We start from the raw sequence: 24,942 nt of genomic DNA on the forward strand, positions 1-24,942 counted from the left end.
TCATCGAAACAGTCCTAAAACTTCCTGTGATAAATACTCTGTTCCTTGTCGTCCGAGTCTATCTTCACCTCCACCGACCCGATGCAGTACTCTTCCAACTCTGTCACATCATGAAGCCACTTTGGTGTGGATACCCCATCTGACACTTCGGAGCTTGGGGAGTTGTCACTGCCACGCTTCCCACTGGTATTAGGCGACGGCATAGCAATCGTAAATGCCATCACGACGGACGGACCATCCAGAGAGGGAACCTTTGACCCTGGCCGTTCCGATACATCATCAAGTTCATGCATCTGTGGCTCTGGTGGCAGCACAGGTGGAGGGTTCATAAGTCGAAAGTGCCGTCCAAAAGTAGAAATCCGAGTCATCACAAACGATGAACGTGGCGGATTTTGAGGCTCAACCGTGACTTTTGTCAAGACCGGCGGCCGAGGAGTCTCTTGCGGAGGACAGAACACCATGGCGCAAAAAGGCTAGCCAATGGCAGATCTGAGCACCATGTCCAACGCCCACTGTGGGGCCTGACGCACCGTTATATTTTCCCATTTTAAATCGATCATCACCTCTTCTCTTCTCGTCCACATATCCCAAAGCGTGGGTTTCTCTCCTAACACAGTCGGTTTTTTCCTTGGGCGAACCCGAGCTGGCCTGGCAGGTTGGACCAAGAGTCTCCCTCTATGCAGCCTTCTCCACCCAAACAAGACCGCCATGATCACGAGAAATAACCCGATCGTCAGAAATGCGACTACCAGCGATGGTGATTTATCTGTGCCGAAAATGGTACTTATCATTGGATTATAGTTGTTAGGATTGCTGGTGCTTGAATATTGTGGGGACGTGCTTGTTTGACTACTCGTACTCGTTGAGGCCATGGTGCTGTATTCGCATGGCGCGAGGCTGTCAGTCAGATAAAGTGGGGCACTGCACGCAGCCTTGAGGCGGGATTAGATATGATATGCTCAAGACTGGGCTCAGTTATATAAGGATCTGCACGAGCGCAGGTCCTGAGAGCGTTGCTGAGCAGGGAACGAGGGCGATAGAAGGGGGTCCGTGATATATCTGTACTCCATTCCAATGTAGTTATCAGGGTAAGGGTGGGCCGACAAAACAAGAATAAGAAAGTTTGCTTCAGTGATACCGTGTAAGAAGGCTAATTACAGCTGTTGTACAAGAAAACAAGAGACCAACGACGAATAAATAGTCGCGGATAAAGTCTCAAAACAGAGCGTGGTACCCTTTTTTCATCACTGCCGACGCTTGACTCCCACCCAGCACTCCACCGGCTTTCGCAAAAAGCCTTCACGTGTGTCAAACTAGTTCAGTGAAGTTAGTTCGCGTGAGATGGCCGGCATGGGAGGAACATACCACTTTATCCGGGTTGGCCAAGACGAATTCATAGCGGCGGAGAATGGAGGAGATGATAATTAATAGCTCCATAGATGCAAGGTTGCGTCCCACACATGCTCTGAGGGTTGGGTGGTTAAATCAGTGATCGCGTGGAATTGAACAACGTGTACCTGGGCCCATACGAAAACGGGTTGAAGGCTTTTTGCAGAGTGGCACCATCACGCTCAAACCATCTTTCTGGACGGAACACATCCGCGTCTTCTCCCCACACTTTGGTGTTCCTATGAATCGTGTAACTTGGAACGCTCAAAACAGCGCCCTGCGGGAAATGAATGCCTTGGATGGTCAACCCCCCTTCTGGAACTATACGAGGAAGGCCTATGGAAGATGTCGAATGAACACGCAAGGCTTCGTTGATAACAGCTTCCAGATAAGGTAAACGTTTGACCTGTTCGTATGTCGAAACGTATTCATCTTCACTGCCGAGGGCGTCATCGAGCTCCTTCTGGAGCTTGTGTTGTACATTAGGATTGGCAGCAAGGTAATATGTGATAGCGCATGACGAGCTGAGATGAATGAGGAAGATGGTCGACCATTATTACTAAGAAGACTTACTTGGAAGTAGTGTCGGAACCGGCAATAAGTTGAGTGAGGGCCTCTGCGGTGAGCTCTTCTCTGCCCATAGGATTTCCCTCATCATCACGTCCTTCTTGCAGCTTACTCAAGAGATCGACACGGTCCGTTGGAGTGGTAAACCGTTTGGCGACAGCAGCGATTGCAAGACCAGCCAAATTACTGACAGCTATTCCACCTTTGCGGTACCAGGGAAGAAGACGAACCCACGGTCGCCACGCGGGCGGTAGAACACCCATAGAAGCCGAGAACTCTCCACGATCGTTAAGAATCTGAACGGCAGGAATATCGACATATGCACAGTCATTCTGCGACCCATAGGAGTTCATGACATCTTTCTGTGAAACAGCAACAGGGGCAGAGTCTTTGGCGTTTAGAATCATCCCAAACGGTGATCCGAATGCCAAGTCACCGATGATATCAAATGCCAGATAGTTGTACCCTGACATGTCACGAAAGTCAGGGTAGTGGAAAATGAGATATAGCTACTTACATGGAAGGCAATCAAGCCACAGACGACCTCCCTTACCAAACCAGCCACCCTCTCCCTCGGTTCCGGATTTGTTTTTGAGGGCTTCATCGAATAAACGGTCCCACTGGTTCATGAACTGGCCGACATAGAGACGAACAGAGGGTTCGAACTCCAATACATTCTTTTGCGAAAAGACGTGAGAAACTATCTTGCGCTTACGGGCATGGTCAGCGCGGTTTCTGGTATTGAACAAACCACGATGAATGGAGACGAAGGCGTCATAGAACTCGGATTTCAGGCTGCCATTGCCATGAGCATATACAATTTGTAGGGCGTCCGGGTCGGCAATGGAGACGTGATTTGGTGCAAGACGTACGAAGGTGCCTATGGGCAGGAATGTGAGCCAATGCTCATGCGGCTGGAGTGGTCAGATGGGCACATACCGTATTTGTTATGCAACTTATGTACACGGTCTGAGCGATGACCTTGACTCGCTACCCAACCTAGCCAGATATCCGAAAAGCGCGCAAGGAATGGACCTTGTATGCTGCGCTGGTTGTAAGGGTCCCTGAGATATGGAATTACATGGGCCAATAAGATTGGTACTGGAATTAGCAACACAACCGAAAGGTAGTTGAGGTCTTCAAAATGAAGGGGGACGAGGTCTTTGATGACTTTGAGGAGATTGGACGACATTTCTGCTGAGCCTGGACTGGGTCACGGTGACGGAATAAAGGACTGGCAGAATTAAGTTCACATTCGCTCACTATGTATATCTACCGGATCTTGGAACTTACGGCGTCAACTGTTCGACACGCAACCGGCGGTAATCACATCAATAAATGAGCCACATCATCCTTGATCCCCATTCGCGCGGCGCACCTCGATAAAAGCTCTCACTCAGGTCCCCGTCTTAATATCAGCTATCTTCACCTGTATTTGGGTGCCCGAGCCGGACAGTGACTAGTAGGAGTAAGACTACTTTCAGTACACTGTTGGCTACTTAGTTGAACGACACGACTTAAAAGACAAGACAGTCATATGTACCTTCGTCATTTCCCATTGATCCACGATTCTTGAGCGACGTCTTCCTTCTATCAAGGTCTGACCATCCTACTTCCTATTATACGGAGATCAACATCAACTTGATCGAAGGAAGATAGAGGGGCGCTTGGCATCGAACCATAAACTCAGTGTCAAGAATCCAGTTTCGAGCAACTCTTCTGGTTTCCTGCCACCACTAGGTCATCTTCAGCCTAGCCACTTCAAGTACTCCTCGAGCTTTGCCTCAAGGTCATTCGTCAGTAAAAACCCATGGATACTACTAGCCTGAAGTGGTAACATCGTTTTAAATTCACAGCCTGGGCCCTGCACAACGTAGTCTAACGTCTATATAACTCCCGACGACCCTACCATCGACGTCGCGCTTCGACTGATTCATTTTTTGGTTGTTGACTCTTGAGCGCCTTCAATGATGGTCAGATCTACTGCTCGACAACAACCTTCTTATCTGACTCAGATAACCAAGCTGCGCGCCAGGTGGCAATACTAATTCAAGATTGAACTTGATTGGCCTCGGTCAAAGGTCACAATGTTCATCATGTCACTCGGTCATGTACGTGCTTCGCCTGTCCCACGTCATCTAAAAACACGCCTAAGCGTGATGTACTTCCAAGACGCCCCTGCTCAGTTACGGTATAGGTGAAATGCAAGCGTTTTATGACCGTGCTTGCAGGACAACCCTCAAAAAATTCCCTCTTACCCTTCTCTTCCGCGTCTGCTCCTCAGGAGTGTCGCCCTCCATGTTCCATTTTGTCTCATTCGTGACACTGTCCTTGGTCCTGTCAGGCTATGCTCAAAGTCCTACTTATTCGGCAACTTATTTGCCTTCAAACGCTCCCTATCAAAGCGAGCAGGGGCAGACAGGCTACAACAACTGCACTACAGGCTACAATCAGACGTCGGAGTGCCAGAATGCTTATGGTGCGCTACCAATCGCTGATAACCATCCTAAACATTGACTCAGCATATCGCCAGTCAACAGTGTTCAGGACTGGTGTATCTGGGGACCTCCTCAGCCAGGCCCTGACTCGGTCATCGGGAACACCGAGGTACATGCCTTCACTTCTTTGTTCGATGACGAAACAACTTGTAACTTCGTAGCAAATCGAAGTAGCATGGTGCATGAAGGTGATTTGCCACTATATTTAGTCTCCTACATGACGTAGTAAATCTCTCTTAGAGCGGGTACGGAACACGACTGATCCCGGACGGCTCCATCACTGGTGCGCACGTCGTGGTTACTCCAGACTATATTCAGGTCACAGGTGAGTACATTTCATAGTACAGACTAGGCATCCACAGCTCCAACGCGAACCCAGGCGTTGGCAATCTTACAAACATCAACATTCCTGCCGGCGACGGTGGCGGCGAACTTGACCCCCACGGTGCAAATGGAAACGGCAACCCTATCGGCGGCCTCGTGTTCTCTAGTGCATTCGGCGCGTTGGAGGAAATTCACGAGTGGACGGTAATTTCGCTCGGACAGACTACCACAGCGTCCTGATTAAGTTCTTACTTTGCGCACCCAGAATTTTGTGTCGGCTGATATGTTCTGCTTCCGCGCTTGCAAGCCCGCGGTAAATGCGCCGACAATGTGTCAGCACATCTATGACGTCATGGGGTGTTATTGGAATATGCCCGCTAACTATTCTCCTGGGGTGTTTGAACAGTGCTTGGGTGACTCGGCTGAGGTCAGTGTCAATTCCTTTCATGCATATTTGTCGAGCTGATCATTTACGAAGCCTATGGGTGTCTATGGGACGTCCACGTTTTATCAAGGGGAGCCTGTTACACCATCTGCGCATCCCATACCTTCTTCTTCCAGTTGCTCTTTTTATAGTACGATCAGTAACGGTCAGGGCGTTCTGATCGGAGGTGTCACATCCACAGCCAGCACGTCAGCATCAACAGCGACTGTGGGTACTCATCATACTTCCCACTTTCATCATCACTCGTGCTTTAGTGATTTTTGTATTTCTTCTGCCACTGTTATCACATCTTCAGATGTGCCAGCGTCCGTGACGCCCACATCAATTTCACCGGACCTTCCGAGTTCCATACCTTCATTGAGTTCCTCGTCGCTTTACTCGTCTTCAAGTCCTTCGTCGAGTTCTGCAAGTGCATACTCGTCCTCTTTTCCAAATTCCTCTTTGTTTCTTCCAACGACATCTCCATCTCTTCAAGCTTCGTCGTCGTCTATAAATTCTCCATCTTCTCCATCTTCTCCTTCTTCCTCCTCCTCCCTCTCTACCTCCGCCGCCACCATCTCCACCTTCTCTTCCGCACCTATCCTTTCATCTTCCTTCTCTTCCGCACCTACCCTTGCATCTTCCTCCTCTTCTGCACCTACCCTTGCACCTTCCTCCTCTTCTGCATCTACCCTTGTATCTTCCTCTGCATCACAATCATCTTCCATATTAGGTGGCCAGTTTAGCTCACAGCAATGTCCTCTTTTTGCACAGGGTGCCTTCAAATCTGGATCGTCTTCATCGGGCGCGCCAAATTCGACGGGTTCTTCAGCTGCTCTACCGACGGCGCCTCCTGTAGGCTATCAACGCCTGGCTATCATCGTTTCGACGATTGTGATAGGGTTCTCTATGGGTGTCATTGTGACTTTTTAAAGCATTTACCTATCGACGCTTTACTACAATCATGCTGATTGAACTTTTGGACTAGCTATGTCAGTTGTGCGGCTCACATTTCTAATTCGCTTCTTTTACTTATGGAGTAACACACCATATTGGCTAATCAAAAGTGTAGGATACATACAGTCGGTTTCGGGATACTGTTGGAATACATGAACTTTGTTGTTGTGTGCTAGACGTCATCTTTCTGCGAAATTATAGTCATAATAAAACTTTACAGAGGCTCGATGTGTGGGACTGGGCCAACAGCAACTACCCTGGAGGGATTTACCTGCTGAATGTGAACACGGGTGCGCTAAAGAGCCCACAGCACAACGCACCAGTGTCTGGGACCAGTAGTAATGCTCTTTGATGTGATCGAACTTGGTGCTCGACTTGAAAGCATCATTCTTCCAGTACAACTTCCTCATCGAGCTACGGAACATGAGTCTTCAGGCATCCTCGGAAAAAGTATGACACCTCACAGATGGATGTTAGGGTACCCGTGACGGATATCGCGCAAGTTGCACTTGAAGTGACCTACGTACACGGGATCAAAGCGGATCTGGAGCGAAAAGTGTCAGAACGGGATAGAATACGTTTAAGATTGAATATACAGTGGTGACGAATAACCTGATATCCGCTTCGGTGAGGGTGTTGCCTACGAGGTAATCCTTGCCTTTGAGCATCTCCTCGAGTCGGTCGAGGGATTTGAATAGGGGATAAACAGCGTTCTCATACGCAGACTGGGATTGTGCAAACCCAGATTTGTACACGCCATCTGCAGCGCATGATGCCATCAAGACAAGTCCCACCCACAAAATCAGACGCACTGTTCACGGTGTCATACACCCACTCGTTGATACTATCAATCTCCTGGCGGTGTGCTTCAGGGTAGATATCAATCGCCGCTTTGTCAGCAGGAAGCAACTGATTGAAGGCGGTATTGAATATGCGAATGATCTCAGAACTTTCGTTGTTGACAATAGTGTCGAGCTTCTTGTCCCACAGCACCGGGACCGTAAACCTAACCATGATGTAGCAAGTAGTAGCAGTTAAGAGGGGATTAAACGTGCCTTCCACCATAGTTCGGATCAGCGAGGAGATAAAGGTCTTTAAGATGCTGGAAATTTGGGTGTAATATGTCGTCATCTGCATCCTCCCAACTCGGATCTGCATTCTTGAACGGCCAGCCTTGTGCAGCCATATGAGGGGTCACCACAGAAACAGCTACAAAAAGGTGGTACAAATTCGTGAAGTACACAAAATTGATGAGGACTGACGAATAAAATCCTCGAGTCCTTTCAGTTTCCGAGTGATGAGAGCTCTCGTAGCCCAAGCTGAGGAATGTTCAGACAAGATGTGACTGCACCAATCCTAGTGTCACTGACGGCATGAATAAGATACATAGAGATGGTATCTTCCTGTGTATCAACTGAGCTGGTCAATAAGATAGATATGCTTTCGTCATTTACCTTTCTCTGGCGGGAATTTGCCATCGTCATTGATAAAGTTCCTAAAGCTTGATGGGGCTCTTTTGAAGGAGCCGTCTGAATCTGTCTTCATTTTACCGATGTCACTCTGACTCGATACGTCTCTTGCAGAGGTCATTTTCGTGTGTGAGGGAGTAATGGATGTCCTGGGGAAGAAGATACTGCAGCCGGAGAAGCGTTTGGAGTGGCTAGCAAGTACCAAAGGCCTTATTAGTAGGAGAGTCATACGTGTAGGCGCCCCTGTGGTTATTTGTCATTCAGTACCATTATCCCGTGATTAATTACATAAAGATCGTTAATCGTTGGTGTAATCCGCAGTTGATGTCGGGGGCAAAACTACTTTTTTTGTTCTTAGTAGGACGTGCGGGAGCGAACGGACGGACTAGAATAAACGAGTGTATACTCAGTCTCGTACTCGTAGTGTAACGGTCTGTAAACTAACCTAGAATAAATGAGTGTATACTACGAGAGTCAATAAAAGTATTAGAGTATTAAACGAATGTCTCACCTCAGTCTCGTACTCGTAGTGTAACGGACTGAGGTGCGTAACTCTAACGTGTCTGTATGTACTTGTGTGATTAGGTAAGCTGATTCTCGATGTACCGATAAACAAACTATTAACAACACGCCCACTCGGCGAGTTATCAGCTATCAACTTACTCCCATTCCCTCGACGAAACGCTCGTGCTTCTCTCTTCCTAATGGCTTCGTCAAAACATCTGCAATCTGGGCGTTCATAGGGACATATTTGAGTTCGATTTCACCAGCATCAACCTTCTTGCGGATGAAATGATAATGGATCATGATATGCTTCGTGTGGCTGTGGAATACGGTGTTCTTCGCGAGGGCAATGGCAGACTGATTGTCAATGAGAAGGAGTGTTTTCTGGAGCTGGGGAAATTGTAGTTTGTCCAGAAAGGTATTTATCCATATTGCTTCCTTCGTTGCTGATGCTGCCACCATATATTCCACCTCAGGCAGCAGTTCTCAGTGCTAATAAGGGGTCTTTCAGACCCGGTTTCTATGTTATGGGAAACTAGGCTGAGAGACCCTTCATCCTGCAAGGATCTTGCTAGCTACCATCTAAAAATAGCATATACCTCATTACCCTCCTCTTGCGCCTCCTTTTGGGAGCATCGTTGCCCTCTCACACCTCATTACCCTCCTCCAAATCCTCTGAATGTAAATATAGCTACAATCTAAAAATATCAATTTGCCTCATTTGTTGCCTCCTGCTGTACACTGTTCCTGTGCAGTGTGCTCCTCCTGTGTGTCCTGTTGAAATTTAGATACCTCGACTATGCCTTACATGTTGTCCCAGAGCATCTGATGCCACCTCAATGATAATGGTCACTTGTCACTTGGCCGTTTTTCTCAACTCCTCTGCTCCAGCCATCAAGATATCATGGCCCCTCATATGGGTACCCATGCTGCTCAACCTGGCACATCATCTGGGCTAGGTACCCAGCCCACGGAAACTTAGAGACAAGCGGAAAACACAGGTGCTTGTTGAAGTGCCAGGTCAGAAAGCTAAACAAACCAAGTTGCTTGCCAAGATGGCAAGTCTACTCACTGGTCCAGTGACTCGGAAGCCTGAAGAAACTCCACTTGTTCTGCCAGAGACAGAAATGGATCCTGTGGTTCTCAAGAAGGGTGTTAACGAGGCTTGGGAAGATGTCCCTAAACCTGATGACAATTGCTTTCCCCAATCTCCTTCACAATCCACACCAAGTTGTCATACCCAGCCTGATCTTACATCTGCTCGCTTGTGTGACAGCTGGAAAGCTCTTATTCCTACACTAGTTGAGATCCAACTAGACTACACTGCGTGAACACTAGGTGCGCCTCTCGAATGAACACCAAAGGTTCTGTCTTTGTGCAGCTTGCACACATGTGCACAAAAATGCACATCTCTTACCTGTCTCTTTTTTGACTGTAAGTACTTGGTTGCATTCTTTGACTTAAGTCAGCCAATTTCTTTCTAGATTTCATCTCCATTGATGCAATGAGCTGTAGATGTGCAAACTTAGCACAAACACTCATTTTCCATGGCTTATTCCCTACTGCACCCTCACAGCCCCAAATGGCTATATCCGTCGAGCTGCTCGCCTGCCATCGCTCTCTTTTTCAGTGCTCATGTGATGCTGTCAATGCACTTGCATCTGCACTTCACATGCACTACACCCGATGAGGATACCAAATAACAAATGCAAAGGTGGCCGCTCTATTCCGTAGCGAGGCACGAGCGAAGGATTAGAGTAAGGTCTTCGGGAGAGCGGAAGACGCCGGTAACGTCTCTTGTTTCCGCTCCTCCATCTAGTAGCTCGCAGTATCTAATCCTAGCGAGTTTTCTTTTCTATTTCTTCCCGTTAATCATCCGTCTTTCCCATCATATCTTAAGAGCTCTCATAAAAATTCACAAAACCTAAACTCTCACTTACACAACATGGCTAGAATCGCAACGAACCCAGCACTTGACATTCAACCCGACTTTGCCTCCCCTACCTTCGAACTCCTCAGAAATCGAATCATCGGCGGCACGCAAACGACGCACCAAGAAGTAGCTGCTGATCTGATCGCAGCGTGGCAGCAAGACCGAAACCTCAGGAGCATCGCCTGGGTCGAGCAAGAGACTGAAGATGCGCGCTTAGCAGCTGAAGCCGCACAGGCAGAGCACGAGCATCTGGAGCAAGAACGCCTACGCATAGAACAAGAGACTGAAGCAGAGCTACGCGAGGTCGAAAAGAAGAAACCCAAAATCAACGACTTCAAGAGCGGAATGGCCGTAGGTGACACCCTTACCCCGCGCCCATCTCAGTATGCGATCCACAAGCTCAAAACCTTTGAGTACGTCGAATTGTGGTATTTCAGCCCAGACGGTTGCAAGGAAACCTCAGACGAAGCGAAGTCAACTGCGGACGACACATTCGGCTTCGCCAAAGTCGACGATTTCGTCGCTCTCAAACCAGTGGCCTCCTTCAAAGCATCACGCAAGGCCATCCAGGATCACAGCCTCGAATGGCGTCAGTTTGACCTGGCCAAGAACAACTTCCTCCTCTACATCAACAAACTGAATTGGCCGGAGAAACATCAGCGTGCTCTGACCATGTTCTTCATGAACATTGTGGCGCACCCATCTCGTTCCGAACCCTTTGGCGAACGAGCCCTACTCCTATACACAGCTCGTGTACGACGAGACTGGCACGATCTTCTCGTTCTAGACAACGCGTTTGACATCAGTGTATTCAATCTGCTGTTACTGAAGAACATGACTGAGGAAATTTGGAATAAAACACGGTTCGAGAGCCTCACTGAGGTCAGTATGCTTCAAACATTGTGCAAGCGGCTGTCAATACTGACTCGTCATCCGCTCCCTCTCATACTTATGTCAAAAAATGTGACAACTGCTGCCATCTCCCGCTTCCGCTACATGCTACCTCTCTGCTCCCGCTACATGCTACCTCTCTGCTTCCGCTACATGCTTCCTCTCTGCTGCCGCTACACGCTTCCTCTCCGCTTCCACTACATGCTTCCTCTCTGCTTCTGTTTTCGCTCCCATCACCATCGGCCCCTTTCCCCCGCTTCCCATACCTCCCAGTTTCAGCTTGGCCACCAAACGCAGCGAAACCCAAACCGGGACCAGCCTGCCTCGCACCGAAATCAGAATCGCAATGGGTTGCGGCATGCTAGATCTCGTTCTCGCTCTCCACCACGCAATTCCTCTGGTCGTCTTCCCCCCCGCCCTTCTTCTCCGAACCGGCAGCGTGCACGACAAGATGAAAGAAAACCTGCCCAGACAGGCAGTCTTTTCAGGTCGGCGCAGCATCCAACGGCCACTATGCTTGTGCCCTCTGCCTCGGCCGCTTCGCGCACAATGTGCACAAATGCAAGAGCGAGTTCTTATGGGACAGCAAAACTCCCACTTCCTGTCGTCGAAATGCCGAGGGTCGTCTCGTCAATGCCCGAGGCCTACAGCTGTGCTATGATTGGCAACGCCCCAACAGTTGTTCAAGCACCAGCAAAGACCATGTGCACGAATGTTCTGGATGTGGGAACGCAGATCACGGAGCTCAAAATTGTCCTCGAGGACAGGAGGCTTAAGGCCCTCACCCCGTATATTCCCGATGCTTGGCTTCAGGTCCTTACAAAATCTCGTCTTATACTTAAATATCCGCATATACCACACTCATTACAATACGGCTTCTTTGGTAGTATTCCCATCATTACAAATACATACACACCACCTAATAACCCTTCCATCATCCAACACGCTGACGCCTTTGCCACGATCCTTGCCCGAGAATTTAAGACTGGCTGCTACCTGGGTCCGCTCTCCAAAGCAAACCTGGAGTCACTCATTGGCCCTTTCCAAACCTCCCCGCTTTCTCTTATCCCCAAACCTGGGAAACCGGGAAAATTCCGCCTCATCCAGAACCTATCACACGAAGCAAATTCTCCTTCACAACACATTCAATCCATTAATTCACGCATCGACTCTAACATCTACCCTTGTACATATGGTACATTCGCTACTATTTCGTTATTGGTCTGGAGACTCCCTCCTGGCTCTGAAGGAGCAACGCGAGATGTCGCAGAAGCTTATAGAACCATTCCCCTCCATCCTTCCCAATACCCAGGCCTCGCGGTACGTACAGGAGAAGATGAGTTTGCAATTGACACTAGGTTTTTGTTTTCGGGTGCTCGTCGGCAGCAGGGTCTTACGGTGGACTTGCAGATGCAGGGGCGGATGTTCTGCGCAGTGAAGGAATTGGCCGCTTTCAAAGTGGGTCGACGACCACCTTTTTCTTTCGAATTCTCCTCAAGTACCTGGACAGGTACAACGAGCAGAGAACATCTTGGGCTCAGGGCATACAGACCTCTGGTGGACTTCGCATCAATGGCGGGAGAAAATGGTATCGAGGAATTCTCATTCCCAGACGAGCGAGTGGAAGAATTCGACGAGGATTGCTCATTCCCCATCCGCGATTCTCCCAACGAGCACCACGTTCTCCCCAAGATGCCCTATTTTTCATGTTGCTTCGACGACATTGATTTTCTTCTCCGCGCAGACAGGAACACCATGGGAACCATCGAAAGATGTACCTTTCAGCTCCGAGCCACCATGTCACAGGTTTTCATATGGCACCTGGACTCCCGCACGGTTGAACTTGCGGCCGGGAAAAAGGAGAAGTACTTGGCGGCAATCTCAACCTGGGAGGCCCAACCACGCCACACCCTTGCCGAAGTCCAAAAACTCTATGGCAAGCTCTTGCATGCCGCACTCATTGTTCCCGCTGGAAGAGCCTACCTCACCGAGTTGGAAGCCATGCTTCCTATCTTCGGTAATCGTCCGCTCGTACCTCATTCCCCTCCCAAGGACTGTCCGCAGATCTCAGATGGTGGACTGCAACCCTCCGCAAACCTACCATCTGCAGAGCCGTCCCAGGGCCATGCGAAGTCGTTGATCCCAACGCCTTCTCAGATGCTAGCTCAGGCGTGGGTGTCGCAATTTGGATTGACGGCTGGTGGAGGGCATGGAGACTCGTTCCTGGCTGGAAAAATGACAACCGTGACATTGGATGGGCTGAAGCCATCGGTTTTGAGTTCCTCGTCCTTGCCATCACACGCGCTCCCAAACCCAAACCAATACCTTATTTCAAGGTTTACGGAGACAACCGAGGAGTTGTTGAAGGCTGGTGGAAAGGGCGCAGCCGCAACCGCGCAACCAATAGCGTCTTCAAACGCATCCACAGCATCACGGAATCCGCATCAGCATCAGTCCTCACCCGCTATGTGCCTAGCGCCCTTAACCCCGCTGACGGAGCCTCCCGTGGAAAGTACCCTCCACGCTCCTTACTTTTGCCCCCCATTCCTATCCATTCCTCTCTCCGGAACTTCCTCGTTGACTTCGACGCTCCTCTACACCCAAACGAGATCTGCAAACCCCACACCCAGGTCTCGGTTCACGACCATGCCAAAGCCCGTATCCAACCAGAGCTCGCCAAGCGTGCCTTCGCTAACTGGCAGCTCGAGCGCCAAGGGGAGCAACTCGTCAAAACGGCGGAAGCATACCTATCCTGTTGACCTTACCCCAATCCCATCAGCATTACACACTGTGCAGCAAAAGATCGGCTTCGACTATGGCTACCAGCCACATCCAGGCTTCCCCCCAGCTCCCTCGCATCCAGTGACATGAACAGGATCCAAGATGTCATGATACATGCCTGGGCTGAAAGCACCCGCGAGTCTATACGGTTCTGGTCTTCTCGTGTTTCATGTATACTGCGACTCACGTTCAATTCCCGATCAAGATCGTGCTCCCGCCGATTCCACTCTCATTGCCGCCTTCATCGCATTTGCGGCAGGATCATACTCAGGCAAAACAATAGCAAATTATGTCTTCGGTGTCCGTGCGTGGCATATCCTACATGGTCACCAGTGGGTTCTCAATGACGAGCAAATCGACTCTCTCCTCAAAGCGGCAGACAACATAACACCCGGCTCCTCAAGGCGCAAGAAGAGGCGCCCTTACACCATTGACTTCATATGTTCACTCCGCGACCAGCTCAAACTCGAATCCCCACTCGACATCAGTATATAGCTGTTTGACAGCAGCCTTTATTGCACAGCTAGAGTTGGAGAGTTCACGGTGCCCACCCTGCTATCCTTCGACCCTAACATTCACGCCAAACCGTCAGACGTACGCATCGAGCGTGACCGCAACAATCTCGAGATGAGGGTAATTCACATTCCCCGACAAAAACTTCGAGGAACGGCGAAGACGTCTCGTTCGCCAAGCAGAACGGACCCTCAGACCCAGAGGAAGCATTTCTCAACCACTTGGCAGTCAATGCACCCCCTCCTGGTTCCGCGCTATTTGCCTACCGTCACAAGAAGGGCCACAGACCTCTCACGAAGCAAAAATTCATATCCCGCTTAGCAGAAGCAGCTAGAGCAGCGGGAATGGATCCGCTTCAGGGACATGGTATCCGCATTGGTTCCACTCTCGAATACCTACTCCGAAATGTCCCATTCGAAGTCGTCAAGACGAAGGGCCGCTGGGCTAGTGACGCCTTCCAGTCTTACCTGCGGAAGCATGCCCAAATCATGGCACCATACATGCAAGCCATCCCCGCCATTCACGAAGAATTCGTTCGAGTCTCCATGCCCAGAACTCGCTGAAGTCCACTGCCGTGAGTACCCCTTCCTCCTACCTTGTTGGGTTTCTGCGGCTTCGCTGCGACGCGTCGTAACGGACTCCTAACCTGTTGGGGGATTCGCAGCTCACCTGTTTTCTCCTAGGCAGATCTTCAATCGGGGCCGGAAGCGCTGCGCGCGTTCGCCCATTCACTTAGTATCCACTCGTCACTCTTCGTAGTCTCCCCAGAACAAATATATTGACCTATGAAATATTTTCTCTCCCATCTCGCACGTCAGAGCGTCACCCTAAGATACGTGTTTGTTGACTTGGGTACTTGTTCAGCTACTCACATGAATGAACAAGGGTGAAGTATTCAAGAACCTTTCCACCGAAGTCTAGGTCATGCTATTCAGTGGTTCAATGTCCTGCAGATAGAGGTCGAGTGCCAGTTAGAAGCAGCCATACAAACTTGTCATGATCATGTAGAAGCTTCACAAGCAACTCCTGTGCATCCACAATCACCTGGAGCTTACGGACTTGGATAGTATTGTGACGACGCTCAAACACAGAGCGCGTGTCGTCAATGGTCAAGGACGTCTCTGGGCTAACCCAAAGTTAGGAGTCTTGCTTGGCGAGGCTTTGGCAAGCAAGGTTTAACACCTATGTCCAAATCAGGTAGCTTATGTCAAGTGAAGCTCGACAATAAGTGTATCTGCCAAGGCTTTATGACACCTGAAGGTTAATTGTAAGATCTGCATTAATAGAAGGACAGAAGTCCAACTATTAACAGGGGGCTTTGCTCGTTGATGAAGTCGATGAGTAAAGATCGAGACTAAAGACTTATCCATGATGAGCAGATAAGAAAGTAGAATATAGACTGCTGGCTAGACAGAAGGAATCACTCTTGTTAAGAGTAGGAGGTCAAGAACCAAGTAGATTCAAGTTAAGGAACTAGATACATGGTAGCAAGTTTATATAGAGGAGAGGAGGTGTATTAGTGGATGATAATTTGTACTACCAGAAGAGGAACTGGTCAAAGGGTAATACTAGAAAAGGAAGGCACATTCGAGGTGAGTCATAGGCGAACTGGAACATGCAGATAAGAAATGAGTCAAAGAACAGAAACAGGAAGTGAAACAAGCAGGGGCACGATCGTGCAACTGCGGAGCTAAGTATAAGTACAATGTGTGACTCTACACCGAGTCATAGATCAAGAAAGGAAACAGGGCAAAGGGGATGCGGCGTGCATTGTATCATAGGTTACTGTCCAGACGGTAAGGGTAAAGGGACTGTCCACAGGATCAGTCATCGGGTGAAACGGAGCATGGGTATGCTTTGTCAGAGAAAGGGTCTGGCCAGATGTACTGGCTCTGCTGAAGCGACAGGTAGAGAGCGAAGGGAAATGTAAGGATGTCGAGGATAACAAGAGCAAGGTTGGGGTAAGGGTGTGATGCAAGGGCTGAGACGAGGAGAACAAGGAGAAAAATGGTAGGGGCCCAAGTGTCTAGATGTTCTTGTAACAGGAGCCAGAGAAGAGAAGGGACTGCGGGAGCGCTGCACATCCATCCTCATACAATGCTGTCCAGCTTGTTCTGGGGGTGCTCAATTTGGCCGACTTGCATAAAGGAGGTGATATCCATGTTGCTACTGATGGAAACTTTCACTACCAACACCGGCGTTCAGCGGGAGATTCACCACATTTTTATGACCCTTCTTATTTCCTTCCAAAGATGCAGGTCAACACTGTAGAAAGCAAATCTCTGCTGGGCTCAGCAGAAATTGTAACCTAGTCAACAATGTTTAGGTAGATCTAAGCACGACCTATGCTGCTATACTTGCAGAGCAAGTGCGTTAGATCCTAAAGGGATTACTAATTGGTATCAGTAGTAAAAATGCGTCAGTAATGCAAATAACAAAATGTCCGATGGTGCGAAATGATGTCCGAAGGTACTTATCCAATGTCTGAAGCCAAAGTGCGATGTCTGAGATTTCGGACTTTCGGACTTCACAATAATGGGTCAGAAACTTTATAACAAGGTGGATTGCGAGCGGTATGCGCGAGTATAACAAGTGACGGAGTATGACAGTGAACGAATGGTAATATTTCGCAATGCAACTAAGAACTATGAGAATATTCTGGGTGATCCGCAGAGTCAGGAAATGGCTCCTAACTACTGGGTGATGATAGCTACGGGTCACTACAGAGTATTTAAGTAAGTACATAGAAATTTGGAGTACTACAGGTGAAGATAGTAGCGATATATTTTGGGTCCGATGTCCTATGTAATAAGACATGAGGTGCTGCGGACATGTAATAACGCGGTCCAAATGTCAGAAAATGTGCACGGGAATAACTATGCACCTAGTGAGGCTAGTTCGGATGGACAAGACACGGGATGGACAAGTGCGCGAAGTGCAATTGGCTGATGCGATGTCCGAAGGTCCGATGCACCAGATGATACGGAGTGGCTCAGACATGTGCGAAAGTGCGTTGGACATGTGAGCATATGTTTCGGGTGTTGACGTGAGTATGAAAATACGTGGTTTCGAGCCCAATGCCGCGACCATCGCTACAACGCTATTGGTCATCATATCACTTGAAGTTGCAAGTCTGCACCTAAGCTGCACATATTGCATGTGCCAGACAAGGCGATTCGATCTGTGTTAGAATTCCTATGAAGCAGTGGATGGCAAGAAGCAAAAGGCAGCTATGGATAGCTTTGACAATATGGGACTCATGGTGTTGATCTGCTGCCATGACATACCTTTATTTTTTGCCAATATCAACAGTCCTGGCGAGCAACAAAAGTACTCAGTTGCATTGATCAGCCATCTCTTTTCATTGCTACCTTGGAGTGCTACTGTCATCACTCTCTATGGTGTGGGGTGTGTCTTATCATGGTCGTTAAATCAGGTCAGTCTTAATTTGTTCGCCTGTCACATTGAACTGTAATTAATTTCCAATAGTACAATATCTTGCCAGACTCTATAGACAACACTTAGTTTGCAACTACTGCAATGCACACCTATGGTCATGAATGGGCTTGTCAGCTCATTTACAATCCGCGAATGATTGTTAGTCTAGGCTTGTCAATGGTGAAGGGACGGAGAGACTCTGGTCAAGATTCATTTGACTGATCGGCATGCAGCGGTTGTCTTCTGTATGTTCTCGTGTGTTCTTTTGAATTCTGCTCACATTCACACAACAGAGACAACATCATCTCTGGTTAATTGATCAGCATGCTGGAGCAATTGGCCTTGAGATGCATGCCAATCTCGGGGACTGGATTAGGCGATGACTCAGGCACAGTGTGGAGGATCAAGGTACAGCTGCCCGGAAGCTTCTCGAGGAGTGTAAAGGTGCTGTGAGTGATTTGCGAAAAGAACAGGTGATGCAGAAGGAGTCACAGCTTTCAATCTGTGCTCGTATGTAAATTTCCTCACGATCATTGTGGCCCTCCTGATGTTCTGGCATAGATGCTCTGGCTCATCTCAAGAAAAGAGTTGGATACCATCCTTGCTCTGCAAGCAGACCTTGATGCTTCGGACAAAGCTCTACAGACAATGAGGGACACATTGTGAAAGGTGAGATGTCAGAGGACACCCATGATGCAATTGAAAGTCTTGAAAGAGTGCATGAGTGTCTCATGCACAAAGTTGAAGTATTATATGCTTCACTCAATATACAAGACAGGTTCCCAGAACTAGACGGCTTGAACCTTGAGTTTGTTTGAACATTGCTGTTAGCACGCGATCTCAAGATGAACATTTGCAAGTGTGCCATTGGCAGGTTCTTCGAGTGGGATAAGCTTGATTGTGCGGTAGGAGGATCACAGCAAGCACTGGGTAAGGTGAAATATCATTTTGAACAACTTGACCTGATGTTGCATATTAGGTATAAAACTACACCAACAGACTCAAAAAGCAATTGCAAAACACCAGCCAGCATTAATGGCTGCTCTCCGTAAATTCAACGCCTATTGTGAGTGTCTCGAAGCCCTCTATGATCCTCATTGCAGCATTCCTCTTTCCATACCTCTCCCAACAAAACTAACCAACCTATGCAACAATCAGAGTTTGATGGAAGACATATGGATTACACCTTTCACTGGAAAGGTTCCCCACTGGTTCGGATGATCAAGATGTTTGCAATGGCATTCGTGCAATGTTGAAGAGAGATAGATGTGTTGAAGAGCAGCAATGTCTCGGGCTGGAGGCAGACAATCTCTGCAGATGGTTCAGTGACGAGCTCTCAGCACAAGAACTTGCCCTTTTGACACCAGGTTGTAAGTATCATATCTTCCCTTGTTCTTGTCTGATCTCACAGTGCATTTGCAGATGAAAAATTCCTTGTCCCACTTCGCCAGCAACAGGAGCACCTTCAGTACATCCAGACTTGTTGGACAACCTCACTTGCATCCATGGCACGATTCGCATCCCATGCAACTGATGCTGTATCTTTGGCCCACAAACTCTCGGGTGTCCCGGAGGAGTGTCCGCTTCAATGGATCAACACATATGCTGTCTCATATGTTGTGCCTACTGAAGACAAAGAGCCTGGACCAGAAATATTTTCTGACACCATTCACACAGCTTTGCAACCTGAAGATGCTGCCCTTGTAGATATTCTGACTGCCGGAGTCCCTGGTGGTGAGGATGACAATATTGACATCATTGTGAATGATCCTGGAGCCGACCTTTGTTGGTGAATCCCTGAAGTAGCATGGTTTTTCTACTGTTCACACTATAGTCTATGCTTATGAGTCTTCTAGGACATCACATTCGACCGAACACCTCTACCAGAAGCAGGAATCATTATTCCAGGCACCATCAAAGAACAAGTATCTGCACCTCGCTTTGGATGTCCTTGTCAAGTATTTGAGCCAAAGAATATTGCGCTTCTTGCTTCTCAGACTGCACTACTCAATGACAGTTGCATTAATGAGTGTGCAGTGCTTCTTTACTTGGAGGCGGTGCAATTGTCTCCAATGATTGAACAGTATACCATCCTTTCAACCCACAACCTCCCACACATCCGATACAATGCCCCTGATGATGTTCTATGGCACAATTGTCTTGGACATCTTACTGGATGAAAGAGGTGTGGATTCTTCCCATCCATAGGCCTTCAGATGTTGGCCACTGGGTTCTATGTGTTGTACACCTTCGAAGCAAGGAACTCCATCTCTTTGACAGCTTCGCTGAGCGGAAGCCATGGAAAAGTGACATCAAGGTTCATGGGCTTCCTCTAATAGATTTTTGCATGACTAAATTCATCCAGGACATCATGAAATTGATTGCTCATCTTCTAAGTATCACTTGACAACATGATCATGTTTTTAATGTCAACATCGACTTCAATGGATGACTCACACATCCTCTAGTGGTAAGTATGATCACAACCTTGATGGTGTGAAATACGGCCTCAGCTTATATGTTTTAGACTGATGCACTCCAGACAAATGGCTTTGACTGCAGTGTCTGGGTGCTTGCTATGATTGTGGTGACACTGCATGGGTACCACTGCATGACTCTTGGAGAGGGAGACATGCACACATTTTGACATTATCTCAGAACACTCATACTTCAAATTTTGTATTCTAACTAGTCAATACTACTGTCCAATGCATACAGATTCGATCCCGTCATCATTGCGTGCACTTCGTTATGATAACAATAGATTCTTCGAGCACACCACTGTAGGAGGCACTGAGCCATCATGCAGTGTCTGTTGCAATCTTGCATACCATCAACATACTTATGTAACATTGCCCACTGCCTCAAGAGTACATCAAGACCTTCCCTCAACTCGGCACAAAGATGCAGCGCTCCCCCTGAACTATGCCTCTTAGCACACTCATAGACTTCCTCCTTCTCCATTCGAAATTGTCGACCATGGATCACCTGGGCAAGGTTTTCTGTCCAGTGAGCTTCTGCTGGGGTGTTGAAAGGTTGAGGAGTGTAGTATGGTGGATCAACATCCCATTGTGCAAGATCTGATTTGTCAAGGTTGTCAGCACTTTGTGATGCTTGTTGAAACCGGTAGGTGTCTGGAAGATCTGCTCTTGTGAGGTTGATTAAATCAGATGGAAGGGATGACAGCTCAACATTGGAATCAAGAGTGAGGGACTTTGTTGAACCCTTTTGACTGTGGGCTTTGGCATATGTGCGCGAATTCCAAGTTGACAAGTGTTTCTACCTCTGTACATGCAGTGTTAGTACTTAGATAAGAAATACACAAAGCAAGAGTTCTCTGGACGTATCAGATTGACTATACTTTGCTGTGTATTGACGTGTTGCAGCAGTTTTTATCAGCAAGAGTGAGATGTTTTGCTCTCCGCCCCATAGGTAAAGAGGTAAAGAAGTCTAAAGCAATTGAAACAAATGAGTGGGCAACATTAGAGAGTTGGATTATTTGACCAGATACCATTTACATTAAAAATTCGTGAATATCATTTGAACCAGCAAGTCATGAAGCATCTTAATATGTGCACTAGATGGTTTTTTGGGTACATTGGAGGTATTGGGACATGTTTTTTATGTGTGAACATCGTTATCCATATGCTGATTGGCTGATTGGCTGTACAGAACAGTTATTGTGCTGCCGCAGTGCCTCGGGTGCAACATGTACCTCACATAGTCCTGATACCCTCTTGTCTCTCTCCTATCCCTTTGTAGGTTGTCCTATTGACTGTAACGGTGTTTTTACTTTTTACTTCTCTTCTTTTACAGGATTTTTGTTGCAAATTTTCTATGTGAATCTCATTTGCTCAATATTTAGTAGCTGTGGCATATGTGCGGCGACATTGCGTGGATGACACTGTGTACGGCTTTGAACATACACTTGTAGTATCAATGTGTAGCTAAATGTATGATTGAGTCCATGTAGTCATGAATCATGTATGCTACTCAAATCTTGATTCCCTTCTGATACATCAGCTCTCCCAACCATTGTGCTATTGTAAGCTATACAACCCCTCCAGACATTTCAAGAAGCTGAATATCCTCCAAATATGCGACTGTAGTCTTCAAGAATCAAGAGACTGTGTCAGTGGCATGCCACTCAGGTGAGAGACCACAGAAATTTAGGATTTTGTCTTGTGCAGCAATGACATGCTCAAGTATACTTTCAATCTCGCTGATTGAGTTCACAATGATACAAATATCACCCTTAGTGCTGCAATTGTCTGGGATGCTCTTGATGTACTCAGCCAACTTGTTCTTGGCAAACTCACAAGGGTTGGCACCAATCAATATGAGCATGTCGTCCTTGGCAGTTTTGATAGCGTGTAAGCATGCTGGCAGATCGGATTTGTTGGACATTAATTGATTTCAATCTATGTTTCTATTTTTAAACTTACAGTGTGTCATTGTCACTCAAATTATTAGTGTCTGATTCAGACTCATTGTCGTCATGGCCATGCAATACTTTTGCCACAGCTCTTGATACCTCTTTTGTTATCGCCTCTGATTCCTTGTCACATTTCCTTACACCATACATCCTCCGCTATTGTAAGATTGCATCTCTGTGTCTTTACAAGTAAGTGTCAGGAACAGTCTTGGGAACAATTAATAAAATAATGACATACTTTGCATAATAGTGTTTGTTCTTTTCTTGTGCCTCAATTCTGTCTTGAGCCATGTTACAAATAGTTGGACAAGTCATCAGATAGTTGTTGGAGAGGACTAAGGTTGAAAATTGTAGTGGAGGTTCAGAAATGAGCCTCCAAAGAGGAGAGCGGTGTCTTATTATGCAGGTATGCATTCAATCGCCATTGATCTTCTGTCCTAATTAACTTTCTATCAGAGGATCGCAATGCATGCATATGTCACCCTTTTGGGCAAGCCAATGACCTGCACCAAACTGGTCCGGTGCATGACCATGTGGTGTTAGTGAATATTTTTCGGGAATTTTGCATGGAATGAATTTTGTGTTATTTGGCTCGAAGATGACTCAGCTAGATTCTCATACATCTGAAGCTTCCATGAAAAATACTTTCTGCATATGTTTGTTTGCGGGAACTTCCAGGAAACCTTAAATACATGTGTTACCCGGTTTTGCTTTATGACATATGCTACGTCTCTAAATAACACCAAATACAAACAAGTTTCAACATATTATGTAAACCATGTTCTCTTACCACAGTCAGCTGATCTATGACTAAGCCTGACAAATCATGTTCACCTATGTACAATTCACACGGGTATTATGATCTATGACAAATAATGTAGTATATCTAGATACGTGAGAAAACGAAAATTGAATATACCTAGGTACGTGGGAGTAAATTAGCACAGCCATGTAGATTTGTCTATATAAGGACCTCTGTTTTGGCCTGAAATGCAATCAATCTGACTCTCAGAGTCACCCTTAATAAAATTGCGAGTGAGGTTTGTGTGTGATCAGCATCAGCAACAACCACGAAGAGTTGTTCGACATTATCAGGTACATTGATGAGACAGTAGGAGCCATTGAGCTCACTGTGCTCAACAACCTGCAAGGCCTAGTTATTTGTTTTGAGAAGTCTCTTGTTTTTCTGAGTGTTTGTGTTTGTGTGCACGTGTCTCTGTTTCTATCTCTCTATATCTGTTTCTCTAGGATTGGGATCTATTTCTTTTAAGTTTGGGATCTATTTCACTCTAGTCTGGGATCTATTTCATTTTGATTGGGATCTATTTCTTTTTGTTTGGGATCTATTTCCTTATCTCTGTTTCACTAGTCTGGGTTCTGTTTCACTCTATCTATTTCTTCAGCTCGGGATCTGTTTCACTCTATCTGTTTCACTCTCTCTACCCATCGAAGGCTAACAGTCTGAGTGCTCGTTTATTGTTGTGTCACTAACATGTTATAGATTTTAGCAAATATATTCTGAGTGTTTGTTTCTTGCTGTTGATACTAACATACTTTTGATTGTAGCAAATACATTCGAGCCTTATCTTTGGATTCTTCGTGTTGTCTCTACGTCCGCTAAAGGCTCAGAGTAGCTTAGTGGGGAGACTTCAGGAGTTGATTATTGTCCGCTTGACCTCACACATCTGAGTAGTATACTGAGCCAGGATTGTTATTTGTTAGATAGGCTTTAGCTATTGAATAGGGGACTTGGTATTGAAATCCAAGGACGTCTGTTTCTGATTCTGTTTAATACTCATTGTGAGTTCCTTGGCAGCAGATTCAATATTAGGCTAAGAGTTCTACGGAAGCTTTTGACAAGTCTTGACCTTTGATCCTACCTGTTTGCGCTGTGGGAGTGACCAATACAGCTTCGCACAATTGTTTCACAGTAAGTTTAGAATATAGCACCATTGATTGTGCCTAGTCTTAGTTCTTATTTCTGTTTAGCACCAGTGATTGTGCTTAGTCTTGGTTCTTTTTTTTCTGTCTCTTTGTTTCTTTTAGTCAACACCATATCGCTGGGTTAACTAGTGTTTCTAGACTGATATCGTAGAGTACCTTTGTCTGACCATAGCTTGGATATACTGACAGGCCACCCACAAACAACCACATTATCAGTCATTGGTATTTGTCTGAATCACTGACCATGGAGATATTTGATTTTGTAGGTGTTCATCTATAGATCATCTATCTAAGAAGACACCGAATGCGATTGTAGGTATCTCCCACTTCTTCTCAGATGAGCATTTTCAACCTTTCAGAATACTCTACTAATTCTCACAATTTTTCCCCCAGCATGATGATGTTGAGTCCATCGCAATTGGGGAGGAAAAAGTTAGGATCACAATTGATGAAGGACACATTGAGATGGTGGAACCCTGGGTGTCCCCAGACTTGTAAAGTAGTTACCTAAATGTCTAACACATCGAAAGTCCAACGGGTCAGTGATGAATGAAAGCAGGTTGTACTACTACACAACTCTACCACCACTTATCTGTGCGCGCCTTTACTTTCCTGGGACATGAGGAGTTCATCCACCTCTACCTCATCTTCCTCATGGACACCCCCATCAGACAATTGTGAACTCTGTCCAATGCAAGATATCTGTGGAATAAGTTTGTCGATGTTACATTTACCTACAGGCAACAGTTCTTGTTCTTGATTGAACTTCGACCTCCAGGAGGGTGGGGGCAGTGGCAACTTGATGAACACCTTAAGGTGCTGTTGATGACATGTTAGATGGGACACCACAGGAACTCGTACACCAGATGGTAAGC

At 47.0% G+C, this 24,942-nt stretch overlaps 8 protein-coding genes across 8 annotated transcripts; 5 read left to right on the forward strand and 3 right to left on the reverse strand.

Annotated features, from left to right (window-relative positions):
* Positions 1 to 14: 14 nt before the first annotated feature.
* Positions 15 to 872, reverse strand: EDB93DRAFT_1102361 (uncharacterized protein; the record flags this gene model as incomplete). The annotated part of the gene is made up of 2 exons (XM_041447197.1): positions 15 to 473; positions 531 to 872. The coding sequence occupies 2 exons, from the start codon at positions 870 to 872 to the stop codon at positions 15 to 17; spliced, it is 801 nt and encodes a 266-aa protein (XP_041309754.1).
* Positions 873 to 1,244: 372 nt separating this feature from the next.
* On the reverse strand, positions 1,245 to 3,148 carry EDB93DRAFT_1239582 (cytochrome P450; the record flags this gene model as incomplete). The annotated part of the gene is made up of 6 exons (XM_041451652.1): positions 1,245 to 1,313; positions 1,366 to 1,465; positions 1,518 to 1,913; positions 1,963 to 2,422; positions 2,474 to 2,836; positions 2,896 to 3,148. 6 exons carry the CDS (start codon positions 3,146 to 3,148, stop codon positions 1,245 to 1,247), a joined length of 1,641 nt encoding a protein of 546 aa, XP_041309755.1.
* Positions 3,149 to 4,254: 1,106 nt separating this feature from the next.
* EDB93DRAFT_1239583 (uncharacterized protein) lies at positions 4,255 to 6,135 on the forward strand (the record flags this gene model as incomplete). Its single annotated transcript, XM_041451653.1, has 8 exons — positions 4,255 to 4,435; positions 4,490 to 4,563; positions 4,616 to 4,642; positions 4,695 to 4,779; positions 4,834 to 4,982; positions 5,044 to 5,205; positions 5,257 to 5,430; positions 5,977 to 6,135. The coding sequence occupies 8 exons, from the start codon at positions 4,255 to 4,257 to the stop codon at positions 6,133 to 6,135; spliced, it is 1,011 nt and encodes a 336-aa protein (XP_041309756.1).
* A 238-nt stretch (positions 6,136 to 6,373) lies between these two features.
* Positions 6,374 to 7,749, reverse strand: EDB93DRAFT_1239584 (glutathione S-transferase; the record flags this gene model as incomplete). Its single annotated transcript, XM_041451654.1, has 8 exons — positions 6,374 to 6,430; positions 6,480 to 6,573; positions 6,624 to 6,703; positions 6,756 to 6,919; positions 6,972 to 7,165; positions 7,215 to 7,368; positions 7,422 to 7,478; positions 7,614 to 7,749. The coding sequence occupies 8 exons, from the start codon at positions 7,747 to 7,749 to the stop codon at positions 6,374 to 6,376; spliced, it is 936 nt and encodes a 311-aa protein (XP_041309757.1).
* Positions 7,750 to 9,036: 1,287 nt separating this feature from the next.
* EDB93DRAFT_1248424 (uncharacterized protein) lies at positions 9,037 to 9,463 on the forward strand (the record flags this gene model as incomplete). The annotated part of the gene is made up of 2 exons (XM_041452709.1): positions 9,037 to 9,091; positions 9,153 to 9,463. The coding sequence occupies 2 exons, from the start codon at positions 9,037 to 9,039 to the stop codon at positions 9,461 to 9,463; spliced, it is 366 nt and encodes a 121-aa protein (XP_041309758.1).
* A 173-nt stretch (positions 9,464 to 9,636) lies between these two features.
* Positions 9,637 to 9,822, forward strand: EDB93DRAFT_1081583 (uncharacterized protein; the record flags this gene model as incomplete). The annotated part of the gene is made up of 1 exon (XM_041445631.1): positions 9,637 to 9,822. One exon carries the CDS (start codon positions 9,637 to 9,639, stop codon positions 9,820 to 9,822), a length of 186 nt encoding a protein of 61 aa, XP_041309759.1.
* Positions 9,823 to 10,077: 255 nt separating this feature from the next.
* Positions 10,078 to 11,798, forward strand: EDB93DRAFT_1239585 (uncharacterized protein; the record flags this gene model as incomplete). The annotated part of the gene is made up of 3 exons (XM_041451655.1): positions 10,078 to 10,947; positions 10,975 to 10,993; positions 11,770 to 11,798. The coding sequence occupies 3 exons, from the start codon at positions 10,078 to 10,080 to the stop codon at positions 11,796 to 11,798; spliced, it is 918 nt and encodes a 305-aa protein (XP_041309760.1).
* Positions 11,799 to 18,533: 6,735 nt separating this feature from the next.
* EDB93DRAFT_1239586 (uncharacterized protein) lies at positions 18,534 to 20,335 on the forward strand (the record flags this gene model as incomplete). The annotated part of the gene is made up of 8 exons (XM_041451656.1): positions 18,534 to 18,618; positions 18,668 to 18,888; positions 18,947 to 19,058; positions 19,111 to 19,473; positions 19,615 to 19,829; positions 19,874 to 20,005; positions 20,157 to 20,158; positions 20,251 to 20,335. 8 exons carry the CDS (start codon positions 18,534 to 18,536, stop codon positions 20,333 to 20,335), a joined length of 1,215 nt encoding a protein of 404 aa, XP_041309761.1.
* Between the last annotated feature and the right edge of the window lie 4,607 nt (positions 20,336 to 24,942).

The sequence above is a fragment of the Suillus bovinus genome (genome assembly GCF_016758785.1).
Source record: "Suillus bovinus strain UH-Sbo-P2 chromosome Unknown EDB93scaffold_14, whole genome shotgun sequence".
NCBI lineage: Eukaryota > Fungi > Basidiomycota > Agaricomycetes > Boletales > Suillaceae > Suillus > Suillus bovinus.